The sequence below is a fragment of the Sphaeramia orbicularis genome, chromosome 17, assembly GCF_902148855.1.
Source record: "Sphaeramia orbicularis chromosome 17, fSphaOr1.1, whole genome shotgun sequence".
Classification (NCBI taxonomy): Eukaryota; Metazoa; Chordata; class Actinopteri; order Kurtiformes; family Apogonidae; genus Sphaeramia; species Sphaeramia orbicularis.
In genome coordinates this window covers 56,312,344-56,324,634 of record NC_043973.1, presented here as the reverse complement: position 1 = coordinate 56,324,634, position 12,291 = coordinate 56,312,344, and the positions used below count along the sequence as shown (strand labels likewise).

The following is a 12,291-nucleotide window of genomic DNA, read 5'->3' as shown; positions in this document are numbered from 1 at the left end:
CGGCAGAAGCTTCACTGTGTCAATAAACAACTTCCAATCTGACTCAGCGGATCTACTGTGTGGTGTGCCCCAAGGCTCTGTCCTGGGACCAGTCCTATTCTTACTCTATGTCCTCCCACTTGGCCACATTATCCAACAGTATAGTGATGTCTCCTATCATCTATTCACAGATGACATCCAGATGTACTGCTCCTTTAACTCCTCTGAGCCCCACAAACTGAGTTCCTTAATCAACTGCTTGTCAGAGCTGAAGCAGTGGCTAAATGAGAACAGCCTCCAGCTGAACTCCAGCAAAACTGAGACCCTCATCATTGCCCCGGATAGTGCAATCCCAGGGATCAAACATCACCTTGGAGACCTGAGTTCCTCGGTAAAGACAAAACTGAGGAATCTGGGTGTCATCTTTGACCAGGACATGTCTTTAGAATTCTACTCCAAACACCTAGTCAAAAACTGTTTCTTCCACCTACGCAACATCTCCAAACTCAGATCTATGGTGTCCACAAATGAGCTCGAGATGATCGTTCACGCTTTCGTATCTTCTCGCTTAGACTACTGCAACAGCCTGTTTACATGCTTAAACAAGAAGGAGCTGGCCCGTCTACAGTTTGTCCAGAACTCTGCTGCCAGGCTCCTGACCCGCACAAACAGGAGAACCCACATCACTCCCATCCTTAAATCTCTCCACTGGCTCCTGTTCTATATCGTCTTCATTTCAAAATTCTTGTGCTAACTTTCCGGGCCCTACATGGCCAGGCCCCTGCATACATTGCTTCCCTGATCCAGCCCTACAGCTCGACTCGTAGCTTGAGGTCTTCAGGACAGTACCTGCTGATGGTTCCACGGACCTGTTTTAGCACACGCGGTGACAGGTCTTTTAAAGCTGTGGCACCACGTCTATGGAATGACCTGCCTCTACACCTACGGTCCATGGACTCTGTAGAGAGCTTTAAGAAACACCTCAAAACCCTCCTGTTCAAAAGGCTTTTTAGTCTCCCACCTGACCCAGGACCACCACAAACTGATTACACTCTATGTATTCATCATAACGTACTCCATGTGTCACCCCCCCCCCCCCCCCCCCCCAGTCTCTCTATATCTCTATCGCTCTCTCTTTTCTCCTCCTTTACTCTCTCTCTCTCTCTTTAACCCCAACTGGTCAAGGCAGACAGCCATCCTTCAGGAGTCTGGGTCTGCTCGAGGTTTCTGCTGTTAAAGGGAAGTTTTTCCTCGCCACTGTCACCAATCACAAGTGTTTGCCCCTGAAGGATTCTGTTGGGTCTCTGTAAACTTAATTTGATTCTGATTTGAATTGATAAAGCACTTTGTGACTCTGTCTGTGAAAAGTGCTCTATAAATAAAATTTACTTTACTTTACTATTTACTTACTGTGTAAAACATGTCAGAAGGCCCTTCCCTCCAAGTTTTGTAAGGAGACGCGTTGTGTTCACGCTGTACAAATACGAAGTTATTCATTGTGTTCTCGCACAAAAATATCTCTTTTGAAAATGTGACTGCTTGTTTCTTTTCATTTTCAACTAACGAAATGAACAATGAATTATGTCAAAAAGGAAGCAGATTTCTGAGTTTTGCAAACGTTGGTAAGGTGTGAAAAATGAAGGATTAAAGTAAGATATTAAATTGTTAATTCATGGACGACTGGACTGAGCTCTTCCTCTTTTTGGCTTTCCGTTTTCTTTTTTTTCATCAAGATCATGAACAATAATATTTACGTATTTACACTGAACTCCTCCCTTAAAAAGTAAAAAAAATTTGGTTCTTGGTGAAAACAAAATAATATAAATGCTCAACTTAGCACATTGAATGACAATGAACACAATGAATAATTTCGTATTTGTACAGCATGAACACAATGGACAACACATCTTACAAAACTTGGAGGGAAGGGAGTTCTGACATGTTTTACACAGATCCACATTTCTCTGTTACCACTGAAGCAAAACGAATGGGGTTTTCTGCAAGATGTAGGTAACAAGGTATAGTTTCATGCCCTGAAACTGCATTTTGATTGATTCACTATTTTTAAGGTTATCATTGCAGAAAGTCCGATTGTAATTTTTTTTGGGACATACGGTAGACCGGAAATTATGGTACTGATCTAAACTGTTTAATTCCTGTTGATCCACTTATCCTGTCAATACATATCAATAATTGGTGTCAAATACAGTTCTTCATCTTTTCATGGTCATCAGATATGACCCTATTTGGACGTTCAGAGGCTCTGTAGTTACCATGGAAACACTGTCATCTTCTGCAACATGGATTCACCGCAAAAACCCATAGAGTTGGAACAATGACAGTGGATGGACACACTGGGTTTATGTTCAGTTAATGAGAGATTGGACTGAAAAAGTCAGTTTTCCTTGGGTTTTCACTGTTTCTGATATAGTGACTCTACATAACCCTCAAATAATCAACAAAGTGAACAAAAATGACTAATAAATCAACAGAATAATAAGCAACATGAACAAAATAAGACACAAATTGAACAAAATTGAAGAAAAACTAAGATAGGCAACAACATGAACCAAAAAAACAAATGAAATAAAATAAAAATGAACAAAATAAGCTTGGTCTACAGGGGTTGGGCAAAATAATGGAAACACCTTAAAAAATCAACAAAATATAATTTAATATGGTGTAGGTCCGCCTTTTGCGGCAATTACAGCCTCAATTCTCCGAGGTATTGATTCATACAACTTGTGAATTGTTTCCAAAGGAATTTTAAGCCATTCTTCAGTTAGAATACCCTCCAACTCTTTTAGAGACGATGGCGGTGGAAATCGACGTCTTACTTGAATCTCTAAAACTGACCATAAATGCTCAATAATGTTGAGGTCTGGGGACTGTGTCGGTCATCCTTCCATGTGTCGAAAATACCGAGCGGCAAAGCTTGAAAGTAACTCATCTAAGGGTCAATCAGCTCCACCTCAAAATTAGATAATTTTTTTCATATAAGACACAAAAACAATGAATTTGAGTTGAGATGCAATTTAATTTCAATGTTCAATGTTTAAAAAACGTTTTACACAATTGATGGAGAGTTAAACTTGTACAACAGGTGATCGACCTTCTGTTTTCAGCCTTTCAGTTTCCTCCTCCTCGTTTTAACTGTTTCTATCTGCATTAAACACATCTCTGTCACAAGAGAAAACAGGCTTGAAATACAGGCTTGTTCTGATTCACATATTTACATTTTCTATCAAAAATAAAATAAAATCACAAAACAATCTCTGGGGCTAAATCAGCGCTCTGATTGAAAGCAGGTGCAGAAGGAAAAAAAAAAAATGCAGTTTTTTGCAGTTTTACTTTGGCCACAAATTACTTCTCTAAACAGGTCATTGTTAAAAATGAGCCAAAACTGCTCCAAACTAAATCTGAATCCGCTTGAAGTCGGACAGACTCAACTTCAGACCATCCCTTCTGACTAAAATTCAACATTTTTGATCCAACTTTGGTTTCAAGCGTCATTATTAGCAACTGATAAGGCAAAAGTGATAAAACCACTACGACTAAGCTGCAGCAAGCGGATCTCGAAGCAGACTGAGGATGCAAAGTCTGGGCGAAACGTTCGTCATTAGATGCAGATTAGAAACACGGCGGCGTCTCTACATCCAACTGGAAAAGTCTGCGTCCAGCAGCGCTATGTAGGTTCATTAAAATAAGTGCATGATCAAATGCAGGTATCAAGCTGGCACGTTTAATTCTACACACATCATTTTTCAGCAGGTTTTAAATCATGAAAGTGAATTTATCTCCACACTTAAAGGGGGGGTATTGTCCTGGTTCATTATGTTCTAACACGACGGATTTCTTCTTTATTTCTTTTACTTTCTGTTCTTTTACTTTCATTGTAGTCGGTACTTTAGGCTATGGTTTTAGACTGTAAGGATCTGAACCGAAAACACAAAAGTGGCGCTGCATTCTCATTTTTAATTCCTCATTTAGATGTGCGTTTTGGGTGGGGGTGGGTGAGTCTGCATGTAGACAGACGCGCAAAAGTGTGTGAAATTTCCTATTTATGGATGTAGTCTGAACACCAGGTCTCGTCACCACTACCAAGACCAAGTGCCTGCGTAGAACCATTCTACTTCTCTTCCTGTTCTGTTCTAGCGCCAAATACAGTCACAAAACAGGAAACAGAACTTCTTCCGTCTCTGTTCTCTAGTACTCTGTATAAAGATTTGTGACAATTGCTGAATCGACTCTTGCATGTAAAGCAGAGCGGCTAGGGCGACTTGAAGGTCTGTTTCAGGGAAATAATCCCACATGTTTTGTGTTTTCAACCCTTTAGACGGTGATGCCAGAGTGAAGTGTTTTTAAGATTACCACTCTGGAAAGTGGTTTCACTTTTTTGCATTTTCAACCCCCCCCAAAATTTCTGTTGCCATCTAAATGAAAGGCACGTCTGGTAAAATATTTTGTCGTTTTCACCCGACAGCGTTGTCACGTAAACTGGGCCTGAGTCACAAAAAACGGAAAAGGTCCAGTTCAAATATTGGACATCTGATGGGCAGATCGTTGCCACTCTCATATCTGTGAAGTAAATATAAGAAACAAAAACAACCAGAGGAGGAACACCACCAGGTTGTGGTTTCCAGCTGGTTTTGATCCAGGAACTTTTACTTCTTGGGATTTGATCAGAAAAACAAGCTGGTGCGAATCCCCCTGGAAACCTCGACCTGTCCTCGTTACTCCTACACAGAATAAATACGTTATCATTGGCAAGTGTTCGGGTTGGAGATACACATCGTTAGCCTCATAGCATAATGGTGTAAGCAATTTTTTTTTTCAAACTGTGATAACTGCGTAACTTTACTCTGCTAACACTGCTGATTCATTTTGCATCATTGGCTAAGATCTGAAAAAAACATCACTTAGGTAATCATGCTTTGTAGCTAAGGATATACTTCTTGGGATCTGATTAGAAAAACAAGCTTGGTGCGAAACCCCCTGAAAACCTCGACCTGTCCTCATTACTCCTGCACAGAATAAATAGATGAGTTCATTGGTCATTCTTTGGGTTGGAAATACATTTGCTTTCAACTACACATTGATCTGTTGTAACAATGGTCCTCGGTTCGGCAGTGAGTTCTCTGGTGCCCTCTAGTGGAATCCTGCAGGTACATTTACATTCACAGATAAACATGTGGTTAAAAGCAGGTGTATCTCCATCCTCAGAGCAGCTTAGCGTTGCCTGTTGGGGTTTTTTCGGTTTTCATAGCCAGGCCTAAACTTAATATTTCTATACTAAACTAATACAGCGCCGAGTTGTTGCTTGATATTTACTGTACGGTCATGAGAGTGGGATCCCCGTGACCACGTCCAAAAAGATTGATCTTTCAACACTAACGCAGAAAAAAGACCAACCATTTTCCATTTTTTTCTCTTATAAAGATTCTCGCATTTTTATTTATTTATTTATTTATTTTCTTACCAGCCTTGGTTGCACTTCAACTAGACTTAGCCGCTAAGAGTGTCAGGTTGAGTTGAGTAACGCATTAGAAACGATGAAAATGGTTGAAAATTGATTTTGTAAAAACTTCATGGTCACTTGATGTGGTTTTTGCCATTTTTCCTGAATAAGTTCTGATCTTTCTGTTTGTAGAGAAGAAGAAGAAGCTGTTTGAGGCCTAATAATTCCTCAGTCTCAAACATGAAAAGACATTGTTCCAATTCATGACCAGCTACACCTCTTTTTTTTTTTTTTTTACTTTTTTGCTTCAGTTTGATGCTGTTTTAGTGGTTGAACGCTTAAAAAGGCTGCTTTGAAGACGCTGCTTTGTAACAGTGAGGAGTATAAGCCACATTTTTTTGAATTAATAATACCCCTCCTTTAAAGACTGTAGTAATAAATACACAGCGTTGGTTTGATTTAGTTGGTGTGGATGCTTCTGCTTAAACTGTGCCTAAAGGTTAATCCCATTCGTAGGTTCCTGATGGGGTCAGTTGCTCCACATGGCCTCGGTTCATGGGATAGTCACAGGAGTCTGGGGTCAGCAGAACTCCAGTGAACGAGCTGGTGCTCTCCCCACCGGCGTACATGCCGTTGTTGTCCTCATCTTTCACCTGCAGCCACACCTGGTCGAGCATATGGAGGTGGAGGATGATCACTTGGCTGACGGTGCTGATGCTGGATCCTTCTGTGGTCTTTATGACAGGGAGGAAGTTTCTGAACAGGCCCACCTTCAGTGGCTTGTCTTTAACAGCGAGGTTGAAAGAGAATAAGTAGGTGCCGTTGACAGGTGCTGTGTAGATGCCCATGTTTGGGTTGAAATGTTCTTGAAGATTGTATAACACATTTGGAAAGGACACTGGCCAGTTTTTAATGGGAAATGAGGTGTTTAAGAGAGCAGAAAATGCTGATTTGATGGCCGGGGTACAGGGACCGGGCATGCCCATCATACCTGGCATGCCCTGCTCGCCCTTGGCCCCCTCTGCGCCCTGCATACCCATTGGTCCGGTATCACCTTTCTCCCCAGTATCTCCCTTTTGCCCATGCATTCCATCAGCTCCTTTCTCTCCATCTGTGCACTCACACACCCCTTGCTCACCCTGATCCCCCTTCTGGCCGTCCATCCCAGGGTTCCCAGGCATACCCAGGTCACCCTTATCACCTTTATGGCCCTTTTGTCCCATAGCTCCCTCAACTCCAAGGAATCCCCGGGGACCGGGTGGCCCAGGTGGACCCTGTGGACCAGGTGGGCCCTGGACACTGTCGCAGGAGGCAGGGCATGACCCGGCCTCTCCCTGTGGACCCTGTGCACCTGGGGGACCTTCCAGTCCCCTGTCTCCTTTTTCTCCTGGAAACAAATGGACATAGACAGGACAGACAGTTATTTCAGAACTGACGAGATGTCTGCAGTTCATGTTCACGTTTCTTTTTTATTTGATGCTACAGAACTTTACATACATGTCACTGTGTAATTTTACTAAGAGGGAGGGTGTGTAGATTGAAGAGCAGTGGACCAAGAACCAACCCTTGTGGAACCCCACCTGAATGTTGAAGTTTCTAAGTGCCATTAAAGGTTAATGAAATGAAATAAATCAGAAACTGGTGTTATTTTCCAACTCTATGTGGTTGTGATACAGCTGACAAAAGAGTCTTGGATAAAGTAAAGTTCATATCTGACCTTTGAAGCCGCGTTCGCCCTTCATTCCGTTGAAACCCATGACGCCAGGCTGCCCTTTCTCCCCTAAGTCTCCCTTCTGACCTGTTAAGTAAAGAAAGACACAGAAATGTTGGCAAAATGAAGATAAACACATGAAACTAATGTCCACCGGCACCACTGAATCAATCAATCAGTGTATCTTTGTAAAACACGTTTCACACGTAAGGAAACTTGCTGTGATTGTCATTAAAACAGAGAAAGGAAAATAAAATGACCATGCAAATGGACACAAACAAGCAAAGGCTTAAGGGAAGGCCGCAACCTTGTAAGACAGAGTTGCAGCAGATTTCAGGTCATCAGGCACAACAGCGCTGTGGTGACTACATGTATCTTGATTTAGTTTTGATTCTAGGCACGTTCAAGGTCCATTTGCCTGACGGTTTGGGGATTTGGTGGAGCTCTAGCTCGTGAGCAGGTCGGAAACCATTTAAGACTCAAAGACTGAAGCCAGTTTATTAATCTCAGGTGATGTGTTGAATTTTCTTACTTCCATGTAATACTCTAAATGGCAGCATTCTCATGAATACTGGGCATTACAAAAATATAATCTGCTGAAATTAAAATGTCAACCAATTTTTCAGAATAACTCTGTGACAGATCCTATGGAAGTGTTTTGTCGGCGTTGATTCATTGGGTCCTTTTTCTGCCTGAAGAATCAGAATCACTGACCTATGTTTGCTACATTTTTCTATTTATTCCATGCAGATGTATTGAATTATTCCCAAAGTTTACTGTTTTTATTTGGTATAATTTCTCTTTGTCACTCCTTCCAGTCGTGTACGTGTTTATTAGAGTAATTGTCCAATCATATTTCACCATCATTTGTTGCCGGGTAAAAGAAATCTGCCTTGAGGCTCTGAATCAACACTGCAGCTGCTGGAGTGAACAATAAATGGAATGAACCATTTGATTTTACCAATCAGATTTGATGTTGGCCATACTGGGGCGACCTAGCAGGTGTACAATAATGTTAGCATTTGATTGGGCAGTCAAAAAGCATAGTAACTAGCAAACCACATCTGTAGAGACTTGTGTAAGACAAATTCGATTGGATTGTATTTAATATCTGCTTTTGGATTATCTTGGAATTGGTTGCAAACAGACTGAAAAATCAGTGGTAGTATTTCATGAACATGTGTATGTTTTTGTTGTTTTCTTCAGTAAATGTTGCTGATCACTGTTGAGATGCTGTGGCTGTAGTGAAATGCGTTGAGTTGAGTTGTGTTCATTGGTTTTATGAACATTTACATGATCAGTGAATTAAATATACACAAAATACAGAAGATAAAATTACAATAAATGGTGATAAATCACTTAAGGAAGGTTAAATATAGAGAAAAAATTATTTGGGAACTCCCCATAAAAGTAACACTTATGGGTTAATGACATTCATTCTATGTGAGATACCTGTCTGTGATGCAACGCCCTGTTAGATCGTCTTCTTTTCTGTAGGATTGACACTATCGTATTGGTATTAAAAGGTGGATGAAGTCAGGTAGAAGAACACAGAAGGCCTAGGTGTCACATGCATTGAGTTTTACAAATGGTAGAAGGCCGACATTGGAACGGTGGTGATGGAAAGGTAAAGTTTGGAATCAAAAATTGTGGTTTCTGACATGCTCACTGTGGACTACGGTAAGACGTGACATGTTAGACACAAGCTCCTGCCTTTGGGCTGACCTACTATCAGGTTTTCAAGATTTTCTTTTAGTGGCAGGATGTTTTGTGATATCCAGTGGCTCGTGTCATCAAAAAAGCTGAGGGGATTCTTTACTGGCCTGAATTTGTCTGAAGAGAATGAGACATAGAATTGCATTTCATCAGCATAGAGATGGTGTTTGAAATCCATGTGTTGTTATAATATATGGAAGCAGTTTTCATGTCATGAAAACTTGAATGTGTCGTGAAAAATTTGCATTTTATTGTACTTTATTGTACTTTAGCACCATGAATAGATGAGGCCTCAGGTAATGCTTGAATCTCCATCAAAATATGGGTGAGGGCATGTCATCCTTTTGTTCATTTATTCGTCATCCCCCAGTGTGGAAAGACCTGAAGACTCACTGGAAATTTTGTGTTTCTATGTAATTTTACTGAGAGGGAGAGGGTATGTAGATTGAACCAAGTGGACCAAGAACCAATCCCTGTGGATTCCCACCTAAATGTTGAAATGTACACGTTTCTAACCACCAAGATATAGTGAAAGTCTTTTTTTTTTTTTTTTTTTTTTTTAAATATGATGAAAATTAGATTTGCTGGTTGACAAGAAGGCAGTTTACCATGAACACCATAGTAAGTGTCCATGGTAGAACTCAGGTGTAACTGAAGTAACATGCATTTTTGCACAATGTTGATTGATTCAATGCGTAGAGCAGTGTTTTTCAACGTTGGGGTCGGAACCCCATGTGGGGTTGCCTGGAATTCAAATGGGGTCGCCTAAAATTTGTAGTAATTGATTTAAAAAAAAACCAAAACTTACTAATAAAAATATATGGTGAGTTGAGAGAAATAATCACAATACATAAAAGACATGACAAACTTCGAAGCTGAAACTGAGACACTGTGGTACTGTTTATCTTTTAAACGTTCATTGCAGTCGGTTTCAGATGCTGCAGCTCTTTCATAATTCATAGTTTGAGTTACTGTTTGTTCAGTATTAATTTGCAGTCTTGTAAATACCAGCTGGACTGACTGTACATATCCTGACCAAGGAAAATAAATTTAAAAAGCCTAAATGTCCTCTAACATTAACATTTATTTGCAGCATAATATAGCAAACTATTACATGATCAAAAACAAATAAATTTTAGCATTAAATAAAAAGTCTCCATTTTGAACGTCTGGGGTCGCCAGAAATCTGTGATATTAAAATGGGGTCAGGAGACAAAAAAGGTTGGGAACCACTGGTGTAGAGAATCAAATCAACCCAAAAGACTTTTCCCAGATCTAGTGATTGTCCCCACTGCACTCTATCAAGTTTGTTTTTGGGTGCTTTCCCACATTTTTGTACCCATTTATAATTAAAAGGGTCCGAAATGATGGTAATATATATTTTTCACTGAAAAAATTGTCTTGTACCTGAACGTACATACTCTACAATCATGTGTCTAGGTTGTCTAGGAATGTAGTGAAAATGCTGGAACCCAAACAGTACCTGAACCACCTGAAAACCAAGGGTGAGCCCTGTACTCTTATATTCTTATGGTACTATGAGGCTTCTCGTCGTCTTGCTCCGCACACTTTGCTGTTGTTGGCCATTGTAACTCACCTTTTATGCCTGGGGGGCCTGTGAATCCAGGACGACCTCTGAGTCCCATTATTCCCCTCCTTCCTGGACTCCCTGGTTCACCTGCAAAATGTGCGACAGTCAGGTTTTACTGAGGCTCCTGGTAACACGTATGTTGGCAGTAACGTTGCCCATTGCCTGACGCTCACATGGCATCACCTCTCAAATGCAGTCCCTTACTCTACAAGCTCATCGTCTAATTTCTACAATATGAGTTTGATAGATTGGCTGGTTGGAAGCTGGAATATGTTGAAGTGTACACAACCCTTAAGGGATGCTTTTGTGGATTCTCACAAGGTAATTATCTTATTAGTGTCCTCAGGAAAGTCCTTATTAAATTACATGGCATTATTACTGTCTGTGTAAATTTGTAATGATTACACGGTTCTAGACGTGACTTTGGATCACAGAGCTGTTATAAAATGGATGACAGTGTTTCTCAACAGGGGCGGTACCACCCCCCAGAGGGTGTTGGGACACCGTCGGGGGGTGTTTGGAATGAGAAAGCTTAGAGGGGGGTGCTGAGACTGAAATGGGGGGCGTAAGTATCAATATCAAGCAGCATGTTAAGAGAGGCCTCAGTCGTAACAATGGAAGCGTTAGTAATGAATGAAATGGAATTCATTATGTATTTTTATAAATAATGTTAGTGAACAGGCCAGTAAAAAAAGTGCCAAGTGGCGTCACATGGAAATAGATTGGGGAAGTAATTCAGATTTGTGCTCAAATAGTGTACTCAGTAAGTGTGTGGAATTCCACTGGTAAAAATAAATAATAAATCAAACCAATGGGACAGTAGCATCATATAGAGCATTGGTGGGTCACGACCCTAAAGTGGGTGGTAAACCTGTTTTCACTGGGTCCTGGGCATTTGTCTGGGCAAAAAATAATGTTAAAAAAACAATTCTGTGTATTATTTTTTTGTGGAGCAGAACCCCGTCCTTTCACACTCCCCAATACTAGGGGGCAGTAATGCGCTGTAATGATAATTAACACCAGACCTTTTACAACATAAAAGAAGAACCAAAAGTTTGTATTCAAATCACAGAGAAACTCCCAACCTCAGTGGGTTTAATCCTTCAGTAAGTGACTGAATGAACTGTTAATTTTAACTGAGTTCACATTTTTTGTTTTGGTTCAAATGGACCTAATTTTGTGTTAAAGGGAATATTTCCATATTTATCGTCGCCCCCTGCTGGTCAGTTTGGTTTATCATTAAACTGGTCTTCTGTGTTTTCCATACTGGGATATTCTGTGTTATCTCAGGTTCAAAACACAACATCTTATTATTAAATAAACTTGAGACGTTTAACTTTGATCAGCTTGGGTCTGGTCTTGTCATTGAGGGATGAAAGTGGGTCCTGAACCAGACCAGTTGAGAACCACTGATTTAGGGGGTGTAGTGTACATACCTGGGGGGCCCCGGTCTCCACGGTCTCCTTTGGGTCCTGTGGTGCCTTTACACAACTGACATAGACATATAGGTGGGACTGATTCAACAGGTGGCTGTGCTTGAAATATTAAGTCACAGAACCCTGGGTCAGGGGGCATAGGACCACCGATCATCCTTGTATTAGGGTTGTTACTGGAGGGCATCATAGGCGGCACAGAGGGGCCGGGCCAGTTGTAGGTGTTTGGGTCATCGGTCGTGTTACTGCCACTTCCTTCATAGTCCATTGACTGCGTAGTGTTGCCTAAAAACATGGCTGAACCGACCGAACGCAGGACCAGGAGTCCAAGCAGCCTCAACAACATCTGGGAAGACAAGGACGCACCATTATTTATTCTGGAACAAATTTCAAGACTGATCTC

General features: G+C 41.0%; 1 protein-coding gene across 1 annotated transcript; it reads right to left on the bottom strand.

Moving 5' to 3' along the window:
• Positions 1 to 5,469: 5,469 nt before the first annotated feature.
• On the bottom strand, positions 5,470 to 12,049 carry LOC115437516 (inner ear-specific collagen-like). The gene is made up of 4 exons (XM_030160743.1): positions 11,892 to 12,049; positions 10,462 to 10,542; positions 7,155 to 7,235; positions 5,470 to 6,824 (listed from the first exon to the last, which is right to left on the bottom strand). Exons 1-4 carry the CDS (start codon positions 12,043 to 12,045, stop codon positions 5,938 to 5,940), a joined length of 1,203 nt encoding a protein of 400 aa, XP_030016603.1. The 5' UTR covers positions 12,046 to 12,049; the 3' UTR covers positions 5,470 to 5,937.
• Positions 12,050 to 12,291: the final 242 nt, after the last annotated feature.

Excerpts from the sequence above, each read along its gene's own strand:
- LOC115437516 (XM_030160743.1), bottom strand. The coding sequence starts at position 12,045 with ATGATCGGTGGTCCTATGCCCCCTGACCCAGGGTTCTGTGACTTAATA. Across the intron at positions 10,543-11,891 it reads TGGAGACCGGGGCCCCCCAG|GTGAACCAGGGAGTCCAGGA; the intron begins GTATGTACACTA and ends CACATTTTGCAG. Across the intron at positions 6,825-7,154 it reads GGGCGAACGCGGCTTCAAAG|GAGAAAAAGGAGACAGGGGA; the intron begins GTCAGATATGAA and ends ATTTGTTTCCAG.